The sequence below is a fragment of the Sciurus carolinensis genome, chromosome 9 (assembly GCF_902686445.1).
Source record: "Sciurus carolinensis chromosome 9, mSciCar1.2, whole genome shotgun sequence".
NCBI classification, from domain to species: Eukaryota; Metazoa; Chordata; class Mammalia; order Rodentia; family Sciuridae; genus Sciurus; species Sciurus carolinensis.
This window is the reverse complement of record NC_062221.1, coordinates 139516876-139541603: the sequence shown is the minus strand read 5'-3', so window position 1 is coordinate 139541603 and position 24728 is coordinate 139516876. Positions and strand designations below refer to the sequence as shown.

General features: G+C 47.6%; 1 protein-coding gene across 3 annotated transcripts in view; it reads right to left on the bottom strand.

Annotated features, from left to right (window-relative positions):
• Positions 1 to 224: 224 nt before the first annotated feature.
• The window catches only part of Trappc10 (trafficking protein particle complex subunit 10), a 76095-nt gene continuing 51591 nt past the window's right edge, over positions 225 to 24728 (bottom strand). For all 3 annotated transcript variants that reach the window (XM_047563208.1, XM_047563207.1, XM_047563209.1), the window contains 11 exons: positions 24452 to 24564; positions 17009 to 17523; positions 16140 to 16281; positions 14681 to 14839; positions 13805 to 14034; positions 12630 to 12730; positions 11329 to 11455; positions 10260 to 10430; positions 6323 to 6500; positions 3335 to 3529; positions 225 to 2539 (listed from right to left, as the gene is read on the bottom strand). In XM_047563208.1, coding sequence (XP_047419164.1) covers positions 2301 to 2539; positions 3335 to 3529; positions 6323 to 6500; positions 10260 to 10430; positions 11329 to 11455; positions 12630 to 12730; positions 13805 to 14034; positions 14681 to 14839; positions 16140 to 16281; positions 17009 to 17523; positions 24452 to 24564 — 2170 coding nt within the window. In that variant the 3' untranslated portion in view covers positions 225 to 2300. The remainder of the gene's footprint in view (positions 2540 to 3334; positions 3530 to 6322; positions 6501 to 10259; positions 10431 to 11328; positions 11456 to 12629; positions 12731 to 13804; positions 14035 to 14680; positions 14840 to 16139; positions 16282 to 17008; positions 17524 to 24451; positions 24565 to 24728) is intronic.

The following is a 24728-nucleotide window of genomic DNA, read 5'->3' as shown; positions in this document are numbered from 1 at the left end:
CAGTTATAATTTTTCCAATCATAGGAGAACCCATGAAATTCACAAAAATTATAACCAATTTTCTTTCCCATTTACATGTTCCACAGGTTGTCTGTACAATGGCCACATAGTCTTTGTTTTTGATACACATGTCCCACTAGGCTTCACAACTGTTCAACAAAACCAGCCTAACTCAAACACAAAACTAACAACAAAATCCAGTGACAGCCTCCTAGTTAATCTGATGGTGAATTAAAGAGACAAAGATTTTTTTGTTTTTTTTTTTTTTTTTTGAGTGACATTCTTTTATCTTAAAAAAGAAGCACTCATCTTAGTTTACTAATGATCTTCTGGGTGACTGGGGGAAAATTGATTTCATTCATTTTCCAGATCAGAAGAAATGCCATAAACATTTTGGACTTTCCCTCTGTTTTCCTCCTCTAGATATATGAAATTAGAAAATTCGTCCTGAGAGAATGCAGATGCCAGAAAACTTAAGAAAAATAAACACAACACTCAGTTCTGCTCCCTCTTCCAGAGGATAAACAGGGAATCTGCGTATCAAGGAAGGCCTGTTCTCTTGGCTCTGAGGCTAACAAAGACCTCTTCACTCATGGGTATTAGCAGGTCAGTAGGTCAATCATCAACTTTTACCATTAAAAAACCAAAACAAACAAACAAACAAAAAAACCTCATTGGAGACCCCGAACTTTAGAACCTGGAGTTCTAATTTGCCTAACTAGTTTAACAAAGTTTATTGGTTTTGAACTGCACTTATGGGAGATGAATTTCTGAAAAGTTTAATTAAATACAGGAACATCTTTCTTTACACATTTTTCCAATTTCTAAAATTGAAGAAGATGGGAAAAAATCACACTACCTTTATTTAACTGAATGAGTTAAAAGCCAACATACAGAATTCTGAAAACGACTGCTCAGTTGCTTGGCTTCAGTCTGGGCCTCATGCTCCCTGTCCCCTCAGCCTCCTGACAACAGCACTCACTGTGGCCAGCCTTGCTGAAGAGGCTCCTGATCTCTCAGGTAACGGAGGCTTCCCCCTCTGCTGGACTGACCACATCTGCTCCCACCGACAGTGTCAAGTTCCACTCTAAGCACACTATGCCAGTGAATTCAGAGTACTCTATTTCATATGTACAAAAATACATTGCTTTGGAGAGCTGGAAAAGGTTTAATACATACAACACTTATTTACAAGCTGTGATTTTCACACCAGTAAAAACAAACATTTATTTTGTCCTTGATTTTTGGTGCAACTTATACATAAACATTACATCAGTTAGTCTGTACTTTAAAAATAATAAATCAACCATATGTACAATTAAATTTACAACTGAAAGTAAATTAACTCGGTATGGTCTGACTGCAACTGAGTGGGCCAACACAGGTTAGAGGTTACCCCAGGCCCTGAGTCCTACTCGCAGCCTGGAACACACCAAGAAGACCCCTCTAATCTTTAGATGGAGCATCTAAACTTCGAAGACTTAAGGTGCAAAAGAAAGATGCTGATTATACAGTTACAATTACATGTACAGACTTTAAAAGTGAGAGAAAAGTCAACATTAACCCCCACATATGTAATGACAAATATATATTTAATTCCAAGTGCATATGATATTCAATCAACACTGGGAGAAACAGGTTCAGAAACATTCTTTCCTAAGCTCTTCCCATTCTGAGTTGCTCCTTATGCCCTGGTGCAGTCCTCCTCGAGAACCCTTACAGGCTCAGCCAATGGACCTCCCAGGTGGCCTGGCTCTGGCATCCCAAGGCACACAAGGGGTTTGCTCCCTCCCAAGCTGACCCTGCAACCCTACCCACCAGCCCTAGGAAGTGTTCTGTAGAAAGCACAACTTGGTCTGGAGGGAAGGGTTGCATTTCACCCCTTAGAAGACCCCAGTCGTCCCAGAGGGCACACAATGTCACAGGAAGACAGCAAGGCTTGCTGAACTTCCATCTGAAAGTCAGATGGGCCTGCAAGCAGAGCCAGCAGAGGGAGGCCGTGGGGGAATAACAGTCTGTTATGAGCAGCGAGTAGGTAAGTGAAGGAAGCTGGGGCTCTGAGCAAACACTGGACACCAGCACAGGGCAGGGGTGAGAAAATGACAATAATCCCATTCCAAAGACAACACAAAGGATGCTTTCTCCACTGACAAGCTGACTGATGCCATTCCCTGACTCCTCCCTGGCCAAGCAGGACAGCCAGTCTGGTTAGAGCCAGCATGTTACACCAGAGAACAATCCAGTCACAATCCCTAAAGTGCACTCACGCCAGTCTGTGGTGTTGGCTGATCCATAGGTTGTCATGTGACACTGACTTCTAGGACATGGTCGTCTTGGCTGGGAATGACCAGGACCTGCATGCCAGTGCTGGAGTTGAAGACCTGGCCGGCAGGGAGTGCCTGAAGCCGGGGCATGGGCAAGCCTTTGTGCTCACTGCTGGCAGCCGAGGCCACGCTGCCTCTACTCCGCACACTGCTACAGTCCAGCTGGTCGTCTGGATGCTTGTCCACTGACAGGCTGTCATTTTCTATCCAACTGTCTGCAGAATACACAAAAGTCAGACCAAGCAGCAGCACTACCAGCCCAGAGGGGCAAAGCCACCCTGTTCTGACCTTTGGGTGTGAAAGAATGTCACCCCAGGCACTGCCTTAACAAAGCCTTGTGGAATAGAGAGAGGTTCAACCTCAGAGGGAGGCCACGACTGTGACCACGGACTAAGTTCTGGGCTAGTTTCTATCAGTTCTGAAACAAGCTGATTCTCCAGTCTGCTCTGCATATTAGTCTCTCCACAAGGCTACCGCCTGCTTACAGAACTAACACAGACGTCCCTGTGTTATGATGGTTCCACCTGTGACCTCTTGCAGTTTCCAGTGGTGTGAAAGCAGTACACATTCAGTAGAAACCACACTTCAAATTCTGAATGTCAGTCTTTTCCCAGGCTGGCAACATGTGGTCTGATCCTCTCTCAAGACACTGGGCAGCAGCAGAGAGCTGCAGCAAACAGGCCGCCTGGGGGAACAACCCACACTATGGTGCACCATGTTGCCAGCATTTTCTGGATACTGTGCTTTGTGTTTTGAATGCCATGAGATCTACACCTATCTGTGCTCATGAGGTTTTCAAAGCCTTATAACACAGGCTTCACGTTAGGTGATTCTGCCCACCCGTGCTGTTCTGAGCAGGTTTAGGAGGCCTGGCTGACCAGGTGGGCCGGTAGGTCAGGCAGAGTGAATGTGTTTTTCAGCTCACGACACTGAGACCTTATAGCACGGCTCTCAGGAGTGACCCATCATAAGTCAAGGAGCATCTGTACTATTTCTTACAAAGTCCTTACCAGCATCCAGTTGTGAGGAGTGTGCAGAGTGATGAGGGAGGTATTTAAACAGCCGGACATCAGGCAAGGGGAGGTAGCCCGCAAAGAGAGGCATCACTTCCATGTGAACTCTGTGAGTGGCCCGAGCAGCCACAGGCATGGAGACGACACCACAGCTCTTCCCACACACGGCCCAGTTGCTGCTGTTGTCAACAACTGAAATGAGGAGGCACAGGACAGTCAGTACTCAGAGCAAAGTGAGGACCGCTATTTACCAGCCCTCTCACACTTGAAGGCGGAGGCTCCAAACGATGTGATTGCTCCTTAAAATAAAACATGTGTTCTCATAACCAAGGTCAGCCTTTCTGCTAGTCCAGCATTCGTTAGTCCCAGTTCAGCCTGGGTTACACTGGTGCACACAGAAAATGACTTTTTCCTCTGAATAAATGAAGCATGATTAAAACAGCCAGGGGCAGCAATATGGTGAGTGGCAGCTTCAAGAACAGTGGAAGCCCACAGGCATCCCCAGGCCTCCAGGTGCAACCGCCCCATGGAGGGCCTCTTCCTAAGAATGAGAAGGGAAGATGCACAGAAGGCATACAGCTCCACCCTGGAACACAGCAGCCTCGAGGTGTGGTAGCTGTTATTATTAACAGCAGTTCTGAAGACAAGACCTGCACTTGACTCAGCCAGTTCCAGCACACCAGCCTGGGAAGAGGACAACAGCAGGATAGAACCTGGGGACAGGAGGTAAGCAAAACCGGACCTGACCTCAAGAAGTAGATGCAGCAAGGTGGTTGCAGCCTCCCATCACAGGGACACCAGCGCAGACCAGGATGTGTGATCAGAAGGCCACAAGCAGCAGAGAAGCAGACAGGGAGGCCCTGAGGTCAGGTGGTGCTGCAGAGGCCCAGCAGCATCCACAGGCTGCTCACACTGGCCTTGGCCAGGGAACAGTGGCACCCACAGAGGTACAGACTCAGTCATTACCTTCCCGTTCTTCACCACCATGGACAAACTGCAGCCTGATTAAAAGCATCCTCCACAAAGCAGTCACCACTATCAACTTAACTGAAGTGAGCCTGAGTAAGCATCTTTAAAAATCATGAAGTGTTTGTGGACTCCAGAGAAGCTGCAGTAACAGTGGACAGGTCGAACCCACCACAAGACACCCCACCTGTGCCACCTCACGTATCAACAGGAAATGGACAATGGACAACACAGTGACCAGACCACAGCCCTCCCAGGATGCCCAGCTTCTGCAGGTACTTGTGGCTTGGTACGTCTTTGGGTACAATTCCACAGCATCTGCCACCTGTGTGGCTTTGCAGATCAAGCACTGCAACCCAGGCACAGAACGATCTGCTGTCACTGACACCAGCCCCCTGCTGTCTCCCCACCCGCCTGAACCCTTGTCCACCACTGACCCACTCTCCCTCCCTGTACTGCTGTCATTCTGAGAATGTCACAGGTGAACAGCAGCGTACAGTAGGCGGGCTCAGTGTGCCCAGTCCCTGGGCGCTGAAGGACAGCTAGGCCCCTTGAAGTCTTGAGCACATGTGCTTCCACCATTCTCTGACAGAAGGGGACGTGGGTACCACTGCAGCCATCTCAGGGAGCGCGTGGGCAGTGCTGTGCTGTGCACGGGACTGGCTACTGTTTCCATGGAACAGTCTTTTACTTGAACCAATGACAGAGAAACCACGAGTGGTCTTGCAAGTCAGCAAACATTGCTTGAAAGTGGACCATATGAGACTGTCACTCCAAAGAAAAACAACAGTATCTGTTGCCCAAGACAGAATTTAAAAAGTTCATCAGAATTTGGAGAAACTTGCATTTACCACTGCAGCCTGACAGAGGCAGTGCTCAAGACATGTGGGCATTTTTTTGGTAGCAAGGATTGAACCCAGGGCTTTTCCCCACTGAGCCACATCCCCAGTCCGTTTTTTAATTTTTTTTTTTTTTTTTTTTTTTTTTTTGAGACAGGGTCTCACTGAGTTTCTTAGGGCTTCACTAAGTTTCTGAGGCTGGCTTTGAACTTGTGATCCTCCAGCCTCAGCCTCCAGAGCTATTGGGATTATAGGCTTACGCCACATGCCCAGCTCAAATATGAACTTCTGACAGTGTGGAATAGAGCATGTCAGCACTGGAAGACCAGCCTAACTTGGGAAACTGTCTTCCCAATGGCCAGTGCATTATGTCACACAGCAAGGCCCAGGCAAAGATCCACTCAAACTGCAGCATGAACTGAAGGGTTTAAAGAAATGAGAGCCACAAGGGCACCCACGTGAGTTCAGACTCCTGGCATAGGTCTGTAAAACGTACAGCATCCAAGAAGAGCATGACATCTGAGAGGTTGCTGAAGTAATCCCCCTCTCCCAGCAACAAGTCTGGGCAAGGTTGGAGTTGCTTCATGTTCTTCAAATGATACAACTTGTCACCTCAGAATACAAGTGAAACTTCAGAGACCTTCTATTAAGGCAGACATCTAAAAGATTTCAATGTCTTTCTTTTCACTATTTGGGGACAGTTACTTTCATGAAAAATGTTATACAATGGGTTACTGTTGTTGTTTTAAAGTAAATAAATATTTGGCTCATCAGTCATGTTTACTGTGACTTTGAGAACTTTTGGAATGAAGAGGCCCGGGCCTCAGTGGGAGGAGTGAGAGGATTCTGGGAGAGAGCAGGATGGGAGGCTGGGCAGGTGTGTGGTCCCGGAGCCTCAGCAGCTGAGCAGTGGGGAGCAATGGTCAGACCCTGAGACACATGCAGGCAGGAGTGCCACTGTATTCTCGGCATGAGCCCTGAAATTGCTAGATAAATTCTCACTAGAAAAGCACTTGAAAATAACAGAGCTCAATACCCAGAGCCCAGGGTACATATGAACCTGTCAATCAGCACTTGTCATTCTAGAACACTCTCTCCTAGGACTCCATTCTGAAGGAAGGGGTGCACCCCTGACACAGTGGACTATCACAAATCAGGAAACAGGAGCCTTAAGACCTACCTTCATACATAAGCTTTGTCGAAAAGTACTCATCAGACTCTGTCAGAGCTTCATCCTTGTCCACCTCCAGGAGGTCTGCAAGCCGTGTGATGGATACCTCCAAGGAGCAGAGCGAGCCTGTTCTGCAATATTCTGCCCCCACCGGAGGGGATATCTCAGCATTCACGGTGTACAGTGTCTAGGCAAGAAGGGACAATATAACCAAATATCCTGAAGAAATGCTGCTAGAGGCCAGCACAGCACTGCCCACAGGCTTGAGAGCAGCTGAGCAAAGGGGCTGCCTGCTCAGTCAGCCAGAAGGGCAGCTCCACCACTTGCTGCACCACAGCTCCTGCTGGAGACACCATGCTCTTGGGAAGTCCTAATTCCAGGGCCTTGATGCCTTTTTCTAAATTAAGGACATTTCCAAGCATAAGAAGAAAGGAGAACACAACAACCCTCCATATGCCTACCACTCAGTTTCAAAGATCAGCATTTGCTTTGTTTCTCCATCTGTATAGTCATCCACATTTCTGAATATGCCTGACGAATTTTAAGGTAATACCAGACAACCTGTCATTTCACCCCATATGTTAATATGCATTACTAAAAAACACTTTCTACCAAAACACAATGCTATTACCACAAGAAGCAAAATTAATGTGAATTCTTCAGTATCCTCTGTTCAGTCTACGCAGGGAATGGCAAGAGGCTCATTCACACACACCTGCCCGGAGCATAGGGAGCCTGCAGGGTCACACGGTCCCCACTCCAGGTGCCTGCCTGGTCTGAGGAGGTCTAGAAGAGCACACCTAGTCCAGAGTGCTCCTGAGTCCTGTGAAGGAGACAGGCTGGTTCACCCTGAGCGTGGAGGAAACTCGAGTGGGAGTGGTGACGGTGAGTCTGCTCCAAAGCGTGTGTCCCTGCAGGCTGCTTCCTGGCCACCTCTAGGATGCAAGAACGTGGCTGCGCAAGAGCTGGATCCTTCAGAGAGGACCAGGGCAGTGCCTCTTGCCAGACAGCAGTGGCTGAGGCTGCCAGTTCTGATCAGAAATCAGAGCTCCAACGGACATGGTCAAGTGATTCCCGACAAGGGTGTCCAAGCCACCAGATAAGGCAAGAGGTCTTTTCAACAAATGGTATAAGGACAACTGATGAGCCACGTGGAAAGAGTGCATGTGCACCCTCCCTCTCGACACACAGAAATTACACCAGCTGCACAACTAAATGGAAGCATTAAGACTATAAAACTCTCAGATGAAAATGCAAGAGGAAAAAAAAGCCATGACCTTCAGTTAGGAGACAATTTCTTAGAACCTACAACCAGAAGTTCAAGCAAAAAAAAGAGATAAACTAGACTTCTAACTAAAAACATCTGTGCTCAAAGGACACCATCAAGAAAGTAAAAAGACAACTAACAGAATGGGGAAAGTATGTGCAAATTATTCACATGGTAAGGAACTGATACCTGGAATATATAGTGCTTAGAATTAAATAACAGTGGGGTTGCGAAGAGCTCCACTTAAAAATCAGTAAAAGGATCTGAACAGACTTCTTTCCAAAGAAGACATACAATGGTCCGTTAGCCAAAAGGGATGTGTGGAATTGGCAGCCACAGGGAAATGGACATCACAACCATGAGATGCCATCTGGATCCCTGGGGATGGCTGCAATCAAAAGGAAACACCAACTAGTGTTGGCGAGAATGTGCAGGAACTGGAGCCACTGGCTTGCTGGTGGGAACACAGAGTGGTGAGACCTCTTCAAAGGACAGTTCAGCAGTTCTTCAAAAAGTTAAACACTTCCAAGGGTTTACCCTAGAGAACCAAATACATATGTCCATGCAAAAACCAGCACACAGATCTCCCCTAAGTGGAAATCCACTGGTAAATAGATAAACACATGGTCTGTCCACACAGGGGAATACCAACCACCCATGGAAAGAAACAAAGACCTGACACCTGCTTCAAAATGAATGAACCCTGCAGGACATGGTGACACACACCTGGGATCCCAAAGACTCAGGATCACAGCTGGAGGGCAACCTCAGTAACTAGACCCTGTCTGAAAATTAAAGAAATAAAATGGACTGAGGGTATAGCAGTGGTAGAGCACCCTGGGGTTCAATCCACAGTACCAAAAGGAAACTCCCCACCAAAAAAAAAAGAACTTCAAAGACATTATGCTATAGGGCTGGGGCTGAGGTTGTGGCTCAGTGGCAGAGCACTTGCCTAGCACATGTGAGGCACTGGGTTTGATCCCCAGCACATTAAAAAATAATAATAAATAAATAAATAAACAAACAAAATAAAGGTATTGGTCCATCTACAACTACAAGTATTTTTTAAAAAGACATTACGTTATATGAAAAAAATCTAGTCACAGCTATCACATATAATATGATCCCATTAATATAAAAAGTTCAGAAGAGGCTCATGCAGACTGTCAGGTATAAGAACTTTGTTCCCTTTCCTGGCTGGATGATATCCCACTGTGTAGGTGGACCACATAACCACTTATTTATCTACTTAGCAGTGGCTGGAATCTGGCTGTTTCCGTTGGGGAAATCTGGGTACCAGCTTTTACATGGACAGGTATATTTGAGTCCCTTGGGCAAACATCCAGGAAATAATAATCTGCCCACAGATCATAGATTTGCCAGAGGAAGAGAGAATGAGGAGTGACTACTGATAGGTGCCAGTTTCTTGTGGAGTGATAAAAGCATTCCGAAATAAGATTAGACACTGCCTCATGCACCTTAAATGGGTGAACTTAATGGCACATAGATAATATCTTACTAAAGCTATTCCAAAACAAACGGTACTATATACATTTCTGGTCTCAGAACTCCAGTTTTCAAATGAACAATCCACCAAACATTCTCCGCTAGCCTTTCACTCAACCCGCACAGTCTCTAATGAAAAGCTCTTTCTACACTCTTGATCTGAAAAGGAAGAAAGGGATGGAAAAATGCCAGTGACAGTGCTGACTAGCCACGGCCACAGCGTGCAAACCAGCTGGACGGCCAGCCCACCACACCGATTCCCACTGCTGCCGCCCACAGGTCAGAAAGGCACCTGTCTGACACTGTGCTCGTGATCACATTTAGCTCCAAGGCTGACACGGAGGGTCCAAGAGAGGCCGAGGGGGAAGACTTACTGTGAAGGACTGTGAACACAAATGCCTTCCCAGCAAGCTTGAGTAAAGAAAGCAAGTACCACAAAGCTGTGCACTGCATCTGGATTTGCCCTGCATTCGGTCAAGAAACCAACTGGGCTCGCCCATCCAGCTCAACGCCATGCTAGCTCCACACTCAAACAGCCTTCTACCAAACGAGGCAAAGACTGTAAGAAAATGTACAATATTCCACAGAAAAATATCTAAAACATTTTTGACTTTTCATTTAAAAAACCAGACCTGCCTCAGAACACAATGCCCCTATGGCCCCAGGAGCTAGCGACCAAGATGAAATGGCTCCAACCTGTATTCCAAGGGAGTGCAAAGCATTGCGAGGAAGAGAGGGGTACCTGTGCCTCAGGTGTGTGTGATCCTTGGGTGTGCCACCTGGGAAGGACCTGGGTTCCACAGTGAAGACACCCAGGGACTCAGTTACTCCAAGAATTGGCCATTTTCCTTGAGCTGCTGCTTCATGACACTGAATAACCAAACCATTTGAAATTTGAGGGTATAAAAAATACACCACCTAGCTGGGTGTGGTGGCTCATGTTAATCCCAGCATGAGGCTGAGGCAGGAGGATCTCTAGTTCAAGGCCAGCCTGGGCACTCAGCAAGACCCTGCCTCAACTACGGGTCAGGGATATAGCTCAGCGGTGGAACACTTGTGTAGAGTACAAGAGGTCCTGGGTTCAATCCTAGCACCACACACACATACACACACAAGATGCCACCTTTTGCTTTCCCCTCCCAGACCCCACTCCCCAAATAATACATTACATACAAAAAAGTTTTCCAATTGAAATTCGTAAGTGTAGGGCTTTAAGGAGATGGACAGCTGTTCCTCAGAAGCTGGGCAGAATCCAACGGAGAACTGGCAGCACAGGGCTGGGGGAGGCTCCTGTGTCCACTGTAACTCCCAGACAAAGAACACTGACTGCTTGCTGTGGATGTGCTGCAAAGATAGCCACCGTTGTTATGTTGCACAGCATTAGGGACACAGACAACCAGAAGCTATACTGCATGCAAAGGGACCTATGTGTCGGAGCTCTTCCACCTGCCTGCAGGTGCTGCCTGTGGCCCTGCAGTGCCACCACTGCCTCAGCCTGGTTCCACAGGACAGTAGAGGACTTAGGGGCCCACAACGTCACAGCACCAGGGATCATAAGAAAGGAGCCTCAAGAGTGTTTATTAGTCTGTGGCACACCCACACACACCTCTCACACAGGGGGATGCGCTAGGGTGAACATGTCAGTGGGAAGTCCTGTGGAAATGCTGAAGGTGCAGACATCTACCAGGAAACGGCCGCGTTCTCAGCACTCGGCAGGCACTGTCTGAACACACATGGGAAGAGAGCAGAAAAGGCCAGGCAGCACCCACCAGGCAGTGAGGCCCTGACACAACCCTCACGAAGCTGTTCCAGGACATGGGTGGGGCTCCTCCTCCCCAGCACAGGCCATTTTTACTTAGAGGCAGAAGGGAGCCATTTACTAGGGGAGATACCAGTATGTGCCTGTGTCTGCATAGGCATGTCTGGAGCACAACAAGTTAAAGAGGAAATTCTCCTAAACATGAAGGAACATCTGTTCATGGTGCCTCAGCTGCATCCCCAGCCCACCCTAACAAGGCCACACACCCCACAAGTGAAATACGGCCTGTTCACACAGCACACACGGCTCTAGCCTGGGCTGTCCGCGATACACGCTCTTTCTGCTCAGCAGCAGAACTCTCCTCTGCACTCACAGGCTCAACCTCAAAGCACATCACTCTCTCTCCTTTCAACTGAAACCACATACCTCAGCCTGACACTGACCTCTGCTGAGAGCTGGTGCTCAGCCCTATAGGACACTTACCTGCTCGCACTGTGGGTTCAATGGAGTCAGCTGTAGGTCAGCAGTGTCACCAGTGTCTGTAAGGCTACTGTCTGACAGCTGGAAGTCAAGTTCTGACAAGTTCTGTACACACACTTGAACATATTTCCTAGAGCAGAGACAAGACATGTGACTTGACATTTGAGAGTCTCATGAAATACATTTCAGCTCTGTTAGGAAGACACTCACTGACTAGGGAGTCACTACAGCAAAATAAGAATGAATTGTTGCATATATTTCTACTTTGGATTTCACATGTAAAAGTGCCAGAAAAAAATCTTTTAAAACAAGCTATTTCTGCGATAAAGGGATGAGGCATCATTGGTCATGATGCAGCCCATCCCTAGCAGACAGCATGTTGCCAGGAATGCTGGGAAGAGCAGCCCTCCTCACTCAAAAGCCGAGGGTGGGGCTCCCCATCCCCATCCCCATAGAGTTGTGAAGACAGGTCTCTAATGTAGACCTTAGGAAGAGGTTTCTCAGGTACACCCGCACCGCACTGTGGCTCTCTGCTGAGAGAGTTTGCGCTTCCAACCGTTAACATCTACAGTTTCCTGGTTAGTGTAAGGTTCCACACTTTCGTTTTCAATTTACCCAAATATCATCAATTAATGAAACGAAAGGAGTCATACAGCGAGAGCCCAGGCTTTGTCGGAGCCCAGTGATCTGCACAGCACCATTGCTCAGAGCAGGACAAGCAAACACGTGTCTCCCCTACAGGGTTGTCGTGTCAGCTCCAAACTCTCCTGTCCCACCAGCTCAGCCTCTAGAGCAGCAGTGCCTGCTGCTGAAGATGCGTGGGTGTCAAGGGAAGAGCTGCTACCGCACCTAGTGGGAGAGCTTGGAGCTGCTGCTGAATTCCCTGAGGAGTACACACAGGGCAGCCCTGCAACAAGGAACCATCTGGATCAGGTCAGGTTCTGAAAAACCCTCTCTGGAGACAACTAGCAACTGACAAGAGATCCGGGGACAGGGAGACCAGTTACACAAATCTCAAGGATGCAACCAGTCAAATCCAGAATGGCTGCCCTTCTAGAAGTCCATGGGCCAAAAAATAGGAGGATGGAAAGAGAACTATCAAGTGGCTCCTCTTCTCAAATGGGGACTTTAAGGACTCCAGATCAAATTAACCAACTATAAAATGTCACTTGGGCTCAGGCACAGACTGGATGTTACAAGATTCAACAGGCACCAGTGGCACTGTGCATGGAAGAAGGCATCCTAGTTATCACCAGGGCTCTGAATCGAGAACTGTCACTCAGCAGAGTCTTGGGTCTCCTTACCGAGTTCCGGAGGAGAGCAGGGAGTGCGTGGTCCTGAAGGGCACACTGAATGTCAGTGCAATGACAGTGGAGTAGATGGACCATGGGCAGTCGATTGACACCTGTGGAGGACACAGAGAGGCACACTCAGTCTGCCTGCCCAAAGGTAGGCACTGCCACCACCCGTCTAGTTCTGCAGCACTGCTCATGCCTGGGACATTTTACCATGGTTTCAGCACTCATTATGCAGAAAGCACAATTCTATCAAGCACATGCACAAACAAGCAAGTGACAACTGTGAGGTTAAGCAACAGACAAGAAAAGCAGTCAGAACAGGCAGGCAGTCCAGGCTCCGCAGCACAGCCCCAGGGGCTCCAGGCACTTGGCAAGCAGCAAGCCTGCCAGTTGCCCTCCCACACATGGGGCTGAGGCATCAGACACACCTGAGGACACTATCTAGTCACCCTGTCCACTTGCTGCTGCACTGAGAACTCAGCCGACGGCAGGGAGGGAAGTGGCCTGGAGCTTCCTTTGTCTCCCCACGTGGAACAAATGAGTGCACCAGGCACAGAACATGCACAGCCTAGAACCGGCCAGGCCTCCTACTGAAACACCACCTGTGCCTCCCAACTACACCAGATGAAGAGGAAACTTCCTCGTGTGCTCAAGAACTGAAAGCTGAAACTGCATTCTTTCAGGTGCTGGCTGTCTGGTATCTTGTGCCACCATCTCTTCCCAGTGACTGCTATCTGACCCCCTCTCTTCCTGTTCTATGCATGTGCTGCACCTTGTGGGCAGTTGGAAAGAGCCCTCAGAATCAGTCCCTGTACCACAGGGTGTGGACACCCCTGAACGAGCATGCCGCAGGCAACATGGACCTGGGACCAACGTCGAGGATCTTTCCATTAGCTGTCAACAAACAGTGGCCCCAAAGCCTGCCCTCACAGAGCGCCTCCTGGCTGAATCTGTCATGACGTACACCTGACACAGCTGTTCTGGCCGCTCACAAGACCAACAGATTCACCCTCACTCCCTCAGTGTGGCTCCTGCAATGCAGCCAGAGTGGAGGGGTCAGAGCCTGCTACCCTTCTAGGAAGGGATACTTCACAGACACAAATGGGAGCAGAAGCCATCTCACACAACAGGCAGATGGACAGAAGCTGCCACCAAGGCAGCACAGCCTGCAGTCTCCCTACCTTGTGGTCTGTGGTGACCATGCAGTGGCCACTTTTCTGTCTGTCCTTCTGCTTCCTGTGGAGCTCCGGTGTCCCCTGAGTGCCCCTCTCCCCCATAGCTGCTGAAGCTGAAGGTAAAGACAGAACCTCCAGCTCAAACTCGATCACGTGGTACGCAGGCGCAGCAGGCAGACCGATGCTAGTGACCTTGTCGGAGGACTGGATCCGGAGCGAGGCGACAGAGGACTCCTCTGTGGGAGGTGTAAAGAGCCCCTCAGACACATCCCCCGCTAGCTCCCTCCTGTCAGCAGGCAGTGGGCCCTGTGTAAGCTCCTGCTGTCCTACACGCAGGGAAAGACGAAGGTGCCAGGGGAAAGGCAGCAAGTCTAAGAATAGCCCCAGGACAAAATGGGACAGCAGGAGAGTCAGCAGGCTGGCCACTGACTTCAGACAAGGCAAGTCCCATGTGGCCCTGTGTCCCCGCATGCCTGCCCGCTGCATGCCTCCAGAGGACCACGGCTTGCCCAATGACAGAGCAGGAACCTCCCTGTCAGTCCACAAGGGGGGTCTGTGGGCTCTGGGCATCGTTGAGGGCTGCAACCAAGGCCTACGAAGGGTGACCTGCTCTAGCTTTCCAGTGTGGGGGGTGTCTCTGTGGAGTGGCCTGGTTGTGAAGCTGCACAGCAGCAAGGTCAGCACCACCTGGCACCAGCCCAGGAGCCAGGTCAGTCCACTAAGAACCTCTGTCAGAAGCCTGAGGACGGCAGGGGCACGGGGAAACACGGGAATGCTGACTAGATGGCGTGACGCGGGTCATTTGCACAGCCTCTTGGTGCGTGACAGCACTACATCCACCACACTGCACGCCTGCCTCACAACAGGGTGCTGGTGTCTTACCTCTCGAGTTGGAAAAGATCGTGGCTCTGTTCTCGGCCTGGCACAGGATCAGCATGGCCTCCACATTGCTGAGCTGGAGGCTGTCCCCATTTTTTACCGTATAATGGCCAGTAGTGACAGTGAACTTGACCTTCTGAGGAATACCCGCCAAAAGGCTATCTGAAGGGAACGAGATGACAATCAATATCACCTCCCCCAGAGATCAGCAGCCCAGTGACTGCAAAGAGGTCAGGGGAGACCCTGCTATTTGAGACCCGTGCACTCTGGACACTCCACGAGTCAACACAGTCTCCGTTCCCTGTTGCATTGACTTCCCAGTGGCCTAACTACAGGACCAAGGAGAACCTCACTGGGAAATGAGAACTGTGTACCTGAGGGGTGCACCACCACCTGGTTCACAGACAGGGGGTCTCAAAATCTACCTGTCAGGAAGTCAGTAAGAGAGAATCAGACAGTGAGGCTCAAGGACAGAGCACAAGGAACAGAGTAGCTGAAGCCATGCAGAATTTCCCCATCTTTGATTCAGAAGTAGCCTAGCAGAACGGATGGCTACTGCTCACCCCCAGCCAGAACAAGGGCAAAAGTGGGCTGGAGGTCCTGAGCATCCCATCTGGGGTTGGCAGGAGGGAAGGTGGCAAGAGACCAAGAACAAGAAGGAAGAGATAATAGACCAGGAGGCCATGGCCGAAGGCAAGGAGATAGAGGGGTCAGGGGCAGCCCTGCCCAGCTGCTGCTCCTCAGTTCCTCATAGGAGCAGAGTTTAGCCTTTCTCCTGGATAGTTCTCTGTGAAAAAGCCCCTTAAGAGTTGGACTGTTGTGTATGGCATCTGAGAGCCTCTGCTGGTAGCCCTGGCAGAAGTCTGAAAGAGTCAATACAAAAAAAACATGCTTTCCTTGGTACTGCTTCCAAATGGAAGAAACAAGAACCACACTAAATGACTAAGACGTTGACTCAGTAGTGTTTGATTAAGTGCCACGTGTCTTTAGTCATCTTGAACACCAATCCCTTCTAGTTTTAGAACTTGTCTAAAAGGACAGTAACCCTGAGTTTCTCAAATGCCATGCCAGAGAGTCAAGTTTACGCAGTACTTATGAACGAGAAGACTTGAGGGGAGTATGGAAGGTAACTCCACCTGGCCTGGAGCCCCTGAAGCAGAGCTCCAACAGGAAACTCAACGTATGAAACCCCCCTGCAGCAGACCCTTGCTGATGTTTGGCTAATTTTTCTACTTTCCTATTTTCAGATACATCACAGTTATTAAACATGAAAGCTAGCAGTTATAGGAAAGTGAATATTCTGACAAACAGAAGAGTGACAATTGATTAGTTCTGGGCAAATTTCTACTGGGCTATCAGGGTGTCACCTGTAGACAGACACAGCTAACAGATGGGGAGTCTAATGTGTGGAAACCTCTTGGCGCTGCCGCAGCGGCCTCCTCCACGGCTGCAGGTCACTCACCAGCCAGCGGCTCCACATGCAGTTGGGGCTCCTGAGAGTACACGTCATACTGCACAATGGGATAGATGTGCGGAAGGACGAACCACACAGGGCCCACTGAGGCACACAGTTGGCGGAGTGTGTATGTTCCAGGCTCCTTGGCCTAGGGTCAAAAGCAGACACTTGGAAAGATGGCAACATTTTTGAGGCTAGAGCATAATCTCTTCCAAATGCCGGACCTTCTCCCTCCTAACCCTCTGCCCTGTGCATCCATGCCTGCACTTGGGCTATTCCAAAATGCCCTCTACATGCCCAACCCCTGATTTTCTGAGCAGATGCTTCAGTTGGACTCTACACTTCTAGTAGGGTCATCATGACATGAACCACTGCCGTGGCACCCTCTACAACAGCACTCAGTGGACATGTCCAGCAGACCTATTCCAGGAAGACTTAACCCACATGCAGCCAAGTGCTGCCCACTCCAAGCCTGGTCCCCTCGTGTGAGCAGACTGCACTGGGTGTGCTGCCTCTGAGAAAGACAAGATCTGAGCTGCCAGAGGCAACTGTTCTGACACTGAGTGGCCACAAATGGAAAACAGCTTGATGTGAGTGTGCCACTTCCTTCAAGATCTTCTGACAACAAGTAAGCATGTTAATACTCAGGGAAATAGCTAAATAAATCCCCAAATATCTGCATAAAGAACTTCACTCAAAACTTATCCACAGCCAAAACACCATATCAATATAAAAGATTTTTTAAACACCAGTGTGTTTCCCTAGGGACAAAGACTAAACAGGTGAGTCAAGCAGAGGGCTCCACTGATTCTCATACTTGAGCTCCTGCCGTCCCTCTCCACCACCCCGAGTCCACTCCTCAGTCAAGTACGCACCTGGGTCCTGAAGGCTACCTTGTTGGTCCCAGGCTGTAGAGTCACGCTGTGGCACCTCAGCACATGGGCCCCGTCCTCCAGGGCCACCCCTGAGGGTGTTTCTAGAGAAGAGCTGCCTTCTTGCCTCCTCAGGAGCATGTGCACATTTCTGCAAATAATCCCTGTTGTGTTCAAGGAATTATCAGAAGGGCTTCGCTCAAACATCTCAGACAGCTCCAGCCCGGGTGAGCTGTTTTGGGATGCAGGGAACAGTGAGGTCTCAGCTGGAAAGTTAATAATCCCGTTGGACGTCTTATGCTTGGTCAGCCACTCAGCAGTCTTCCGGTAGCTATTTTTCTCTATGTTGAAGTGGACATTGACAGCAATCTGGTCCATATGCACAGGGACAGGCATCTGGCTGTACAGAGTTATCTCCACGGAGAGAATGCCACCCGCGTGGACCACAGCATTGGAAGGGTCGAAGTGGAGATCCCTCAGTTGTGCGAAGGAATGCATGGGCAGCAGGACCCTGTGACCTGTGAGCACACACCACCACCACCTGAGCCCAAGGCACACCTCCGGCTGGCACCAGGAGGCAGGGCCTGGGCACTGCACAGGTGGGAAGCACACACTCAGCACAAGATGCAGCAACGACCTTCAAAAGAGAGCAGGGAAACTTCCCCACTCCTACCACCTTCACACCTTAAAAGTACTTTGTCAAAAGCAGAACATGATCCAATACCTAGACTCTTCTGGGAAATCATAAAATCAACAGAAATTCAGGTCTACAAATCTGCTGCAGACAACTTGAGAAACACAGATCAACTAACTTCTTAGTTTCAAAACAAAACTTGTCAACAGTCTAATCCCTAGAGTTATTTTGAGGGGATTCCAACACTTTCCCCTGAGTAAAGAAATTCTTTGGGCTCCTGCACACCTGCAAGTAAATGCCAATGTTTGCAGACTGTGAAGACACCCTGTGTGGCTCTCTGACCAGAACTGCAGCCAAGAGCTGGCTGAAGTCACCCTTGGGGATGAGTCACCTGCCACTCTAGCCTTCCGGCTTCCTTTCTACAAGCACCCTGGTAAAAAAGCTGCACAGATGACCAGTCACTCACCAGCAAAAGGAGGGGGTTGGGGGTGTTGCTCAGTGGTTTAGACTGCATGAGGCCCAGCTTCCATCCCCAGCATAAAAAAAGAAAAAAAATCAAGTAAAACAATTTGATTAACTAAAGGAGACCTGCTGAGACTGAGCATGAAAAAGTGGTAAACAATTATGGAATGCCCTTCACACAGTGATGGCAGAGTGTGGGCAGGAGGACTGTGATGCCATCGCCTCCCACACCCACAGCATACGTGGTCAGGACCACCAACAACCTAGTCAGGCACACTAAATAAGGCTACAAAGCCAAACCATTGTTCTGCACTCCTGAAGTCCATTAGGTGGCTCTCTTCAAGGACCAAGCAAACCTGGAGCCAAAGCCTTTGCAAACCTCAGCTTTCACATGGTAACCATCATGGACTGAACTGTGCCCCCAGACACATATGGAGAAGCCCCAACACCTCTGACAGGTTAAAGATTAGGCTGGATGAGATTGGGAGAGTGGGCCCCTTATGATGGAAAAGTGCCCTTGCGGGAAAAGACAAAAGAGTTTGCTCTCTTCTTCCCCTCCACATAAGGACACAGTGAGGCAGAAGCTGTCTAGCAGTCAGGAAGAGGCCCTCCCCAGACACTGACCCTGCTGCACTGATCTCAGACTTCAGCCTCCAGAACGCTGAGAAAATAAATGCTTGTGGAGTAAGACCCCGTCTATAGCATTTTGTTATGGCAGCCTGAGCTGAGTAACGTAGTAACATTTTTATTGGCATCAGATCTGCCATTTTGCTGCTACCAGTATTCTGCCCCCCACCCCCACACACACCATTTTACAACCCAGATTGTTAGCCCATGAACCGCCTAGTCAGTCACTGGTCTGTTGTTATTAATCCGTGAAATTCCACTACTTAAGAACAGCTTCACCATCATTCTCTCTCTCTCTCTCACCCTGTGGGTAGACACTCTGCCTGTCCGCTTAATAAGATCTCTTGCGTGAGTTCCTGCGTCCAGAGTGGTTTCTGGGTACTTTCATTGGCGCCGTGACTCGGATGGGCTCTTCTACCGCCACTTAGGTGAGCAGAATTCCATCTGACACCCCAGACTCCAAGATGCTGGTCTCACCTTCCAAATTCACCCGGGCACTCTCCTCCATATCCACCATTGGCCTCACTTGGTAAGTGGCTTCTCCGCAGGCTTTTGGTTACCTGGGAAGTGACCACTTTGCATCTGGCACCTCTGAGGCTCTCTGCGGGTCGGGGCAACCCCCAGCCACGGTTCTTGCAACTATGGTTGAATCCCTATTCTGATTGCAAGGGGGAGCTCTGGGCTGACAGGGGACTCTTTCCTGAGAGGACTGTCTCTTGCCAGACCTACTCTGGTCCTGGGTTCTCTCTATGACATTCTGTCTCTGCGAAAGCCCTGGCGCCAGGCACCTAGGTACCCCTACAGGCTGAGCCTCAACGCTTACCACTCCCTGCGGAACTCGTCCTTCACTCAGGTAAGGCCCTGGGGGCCGATGACACCTTACCTCCTGTCTCACAATGGGCAGCTCGCTCTTAATCCCCACCCAGACCACCCTGGGTTGCCTCTTAGCTAATTTAAGAGTCCTTCCACCTCACCCCAGACTTCAAACCCAACAGCACTTTAGATCCCAACATTTTTAGGGATCTTTTTAATTTCTGAGAGCGCTCAGGGAAATGGAGAGATTTCCCTACATTCAAGATTTCTCTTTCTTGCGATCTTTGCTCTTCCTACAAACAGGAACTTTCTCTCTCTCTATCTCTTCCTCTCCCTCCCCCTCTCTGTCTTTTTCTTTCTCGTGCTCTCATGCTATTTTACTAAAATAATTAATGACCATTATCATTTTTTCTTCTAGGACTCTTGTTTTTCTTAAACGCTATATTTTTCAAGCTCACAATTTTGATCCTACATACCTAGGTCAATGGTTTTCTGATCAGTTCTATTTTTTATTCAACTCTAAAGTTTGTTTTTTTAAAACATCTATAATATTGCAATGGAAATTCACCTACAGAAAGCTACAAGGCCTTTGCTTTTGTGTTGTATGTATATCCTGTTGTCTGATATCTATTGTCTGTCTATATATGTGTGTCCAAATGTAGCACTCATGAATTAAAATTTAAAAAATGGATCCAGATACCTTTAATTCACGTGATTTAAAAAGTGTTCAGTTTAAATAGGGTAAACAAATGAAAGTAAAATGTCTTTGAAATTACTTACCTCACAAGTCAAATAAAATGTTGATGTCTATAAAATGTCTAATATCAGTTGTTTCTAGGACTTTTCTTCAACAGAAAATAGATGGCAGACACTGTTCAACACACTTTTCTGATTTTTTTTTTTGGTTTTTACAGTAAAATCAGTAGATTTGACATATACAGGATTACTCAAATGTGTTTGTTAGAGACATCTGATTAATTTACAAAGTTAAAATGCTAACTGTTAAACAACATTGAGTACTCTTAACTCCTTAAATTCCATGGAGTAACATACTTAAACATTATTGGTGTTTTCACAGATTGGTTAATAAAAGGGGTTTAAAATTGCTTTGTGTCATTACTAAAAACAAGGTTACTAAGACTTAAGTCCTAACAGGTATAATTCTATATACAATGGGGATGGGATCCATAGTCACTGCCTGCTGGCTCTCCCCTCACAGGGATCTAAGCCGCCTTGACCGTGCTCACTCCTCCCTGGCCAAGATCCACCATAGGGTGTTTCTGCCTCTTGCCGTTGCCTCCTCATCCACCACAGAATTTGACTCTGGATAGCCTTCCCTCTACTGGCGGTGAGTCCTCAAGAGTTTTCCTACAGTGGCCCTGAAAACACACACACACACACACACACACACACACACACACACTCTCTCTCTCTCTCTCTCTCTCTCTCTCTCTCTCTCTCTTTCTCTTTCTCTCTCTCTCCATGAAAACGCCAGTGCTGGGTCAGATCTCTTCAGCTTCGGCCACAGACCTGTTAGGAACAGTGATGACCCTCACTGATGGTCTGCTCCTACGTGGGAAATCAGAGAGGTTGTGGGGACACCCTTCCTCTCCTGTTTCCCTTCTCCTGGCTCCTGAGAACTCTCAGCCATGGGCTCCACCCAATCTAAAATTCTTTGTGATGCCTACCCCCTTGGCTGTCTCCTCAAAAACACTGGAACTCAGGGCTGGGGATACAGCTCAGCTGGTACAGTGCTTGCTTCACATGTACAAGGCCCTGGGTTCAATCCCCAGCACCACAAAAAAAAAAAAAAAAAAAAAAAGTTCAGCCTCTCCATTCAACTCCAGATCTCAAAACCAAGGCTCATTTTCTATTGCAACACAGTATGACCCCAATATAAATTAGATATGTCATTTAATGTTCTACAACAGGACCTGCTAGAGCCTGGTTTAAATGTTAATATCCTGAAACATGAAAGCATTTTTGCCACTTTGCCACACAAAAGGAATGTTAAAAGCTCTCTCAGTCTTTCTTTGAATCATGTTTTAGATATAATGTTATATTGTATTAACTAATGTTCATATAGACTCAGGAAACAATATATGTAAACTTCTTAAAATGACATTTAAGAAAGAGGCAAAGATCAGCTTCAGAACTAGAACACTTTACCTAAGATTTGTGAAAAGCCCTGCCTCACCTGAGATAAGGCTCTGCCTCCCATCCTGCTGCATGTCAGAATGGCTCCAAAATAAGCCAGACTTCAGCTCATTTAAAGTTATATTCAAAAGATTGTTTTTTTGTTGTAAAATTACTTTGATCTCAAACAGGGGATATAATTATAGCTCAGCCAAAATTCAAGATAGCTATTATACAAACTAAATGTTTTACTGTTGTTAATTCCATTTTGTATTTTCCTTGTAATCTCTGTAACTGTTGCCTGATTGACGTTTTGCAGAAGTACTGCTTTAAGAACAAACGACCTAAATTAATTTGAGATAATAAGCCATTGCCTATAGGACGGATAAGATAGTACAGACCCCAATTAAATAAAAGGGGTAAATGACTGTAAAGTCATAAACATTAGAGTTAAAGCCCACTACTCTTACTTTATGACTGGTGAGACTGGCTTGCTGGATGTTTAAGATCAAACTTAAAGATTGAGATTAAAATACAGGGGCCAAGAAAAACAATATTTGATTCCTGCCCTCTAAAAGTCAGCTGGAACCCAGGGAATGAGAGAACTTCTCTTAGGAGCTTTGCAACTGTGGGCCACATGACCTCCTGATCAGGGAGATTGATGAGATCACCAGAGGATGAGAAGCCAATCAGTGCAACTGCTGCAGAGGAGGGTCATTGGAAAAGGGAGACATCCCTCATGCTTCCAAAGGAAGTCACTGCATCAAGGAGAACCTACCTGCAAATGGCACTAAAGGAGCTATGAAGCTGCTCTCAAGTTCTCCACAAGTAACCCCTCCCTCCACAAGTTCCCCTGTGGCAACTCAGCTGACCCTTAACAACAGATAAGAACAAGGTCAATTTGACCAGCTTGATCTTGAACACCTAGCAAAACAGTTAAAACCAAAATAGCCATTTTTGGGCAACTTATAGAAGAAACAATAGTTGAACATAACTTAAGAGGTATACTTAAGTTAGCCTCAAGAATAAGTAAGACTGGAGGCTACTAAAGATATTCTTAGGCAGGAGTGCCTGATAACCATTCAAGAGAAACTGCCACAGTCAGAAATTTTTGGTCATCTTAAGGTCTATAGATCTTCCTAAACAGGACCATGCCTGCTAAATTGCCTACAGAAGTTCCTACAAGATCAGATACACAAGTTCCAGAGCTGGTGGATACACACAAGATCACCAACAAATCGGTCAATCAACCGCTTCTCCTTCAAGACTATCAGCCCCTGATACCCAAAGCCAAGACCTGCGATTCACTATTGACACCTCTGGTTCCAAAACTTCTGCTCCCACCTAAAGCCCTTTCTAATTCCCTTTTTTTACAGGAATGAGACTCTTTGCCACTAAACCACAGTAAGAATCTACAGAAGAAAGACCATCGTCCCACCCCCCGTATCTATAAAAACAAAAAGGGAGGAATATTGGCATCAGATCTGCCATTTTGCTGCCACCAGTATTCTGCCCCCCCACACCATTTTACAACCCAGATTGTTAGCAGTGCACGAAATTCCACTACTTAAGAATAGCTCCACCACCATTTTCTCTCTCTCTTGCTCTCTCACTCTTACTCTCACTCTCATTTTCTCTCTCTCACTCTTGCTCTCTCTCTGTCTTCTCTCATTTTCTCCATCCCTGCCTCCTCTCTCTCTCACCCTGTGGGCAGACACTCTGCCTGTTCGCTTAATAAAGTCTCTTGCATGAATTCCCACATCTGGAGTGGATCCTGGGTGCTTTCAATTTTAAAAGGTACTGCTCTTGGTAAACTAAACATAAGGAGCTAAACTTTATAATAAATTTAATCATGACCCACAGCATCATCATAAAGTGTATTTGCCAAAACATTTAATATGGGCTCAATCTCTGGCACCAAAAATAACAAAAAAAAAAAAAAAAAAATTAACTTGAATTTAAGCATACCAGTCTCATTTCTGTTTAGGTGTGACCTTGATGAAATACTGAGATAATTCAAGAAGGTGGGCCAGTCCAGGGGTAACTAAATCAAAGCATCCAACACTAACGAGAAACTAAGTAGGGACACATCCCATGACACGATGGGGCTGGAAAACACGGAGTCACAGAAGCCAGGCACAAGGCCATGGTTCCCAGTATGTGTACGGAGCACCCAGGACAGGTCTCGTGTGAGATGGGAAACAGATCAGTGGTTGGCAGGGACTGAGAGGAGAAACACAGGGTCTTCCTGGGATGAGGACAGTGCTCTACAGTGGCCTGTGGCGGTGGCCACAAATGCTTATGAGTAGAGCACTTGCAGTAGGAGGGTCACAGGCACATGCATTCGACCTCAGTAAGCTGTTATGTGTAAAAAGAAGTCAGTGTCTTAAAAAAGAGATGGGAGTGACTGAGATACCATAACCAGATACAGCATGTGGTCCCTCCCTGATTCTGCTAATAATTCATAACAACTGGGTGAGATCTGGATATAGACCTCTTAGCAGAGTCCCTTGGGTGTGCTTAGGAGACCATTCATCCCTGTCTTTAGGAAACACATGCTAAACCGCTCAGAGTGATGTACTAAAACATGATCTGGAGTTTCTCTGAAACTCAGCAAAAGTGAAAAAGGCAAAAAGAAAGATAAAGATATGTATTTGCTACACACCAAAATGTGGATTGCTGACTCCAGGTAGTCAGTGTATCTTGTGTTTTTCTTCTTACTTTTCTCTAGTATTTGAAAATCTCCATAACAAAGGTTAAAATATTAGTCTTACCTGGGCTGTCCACTTGTTGGTTGGCAAAGCTGAGTATCTCTTGGCAGAAGTGCGCCCGCTCCTCCTGGGTGAGGTGACAGTCACTGGCCAGAAGGCTGCTGGTCTGCAGGTAGCTGGAGTGGAGAGTTAAGGGGCTATAGGACCTCACACAGGGGACACTGGGGGCAAAAGGGCTTCCAAAGTCCTCTCTGGCCTTCAAAGTGTGGCCCAAAGTATCCTTCATTTTTGTTGTTGTTGTTTTGTTTTTAACTTATCAGAAATCTGAAGTTAGATTTTA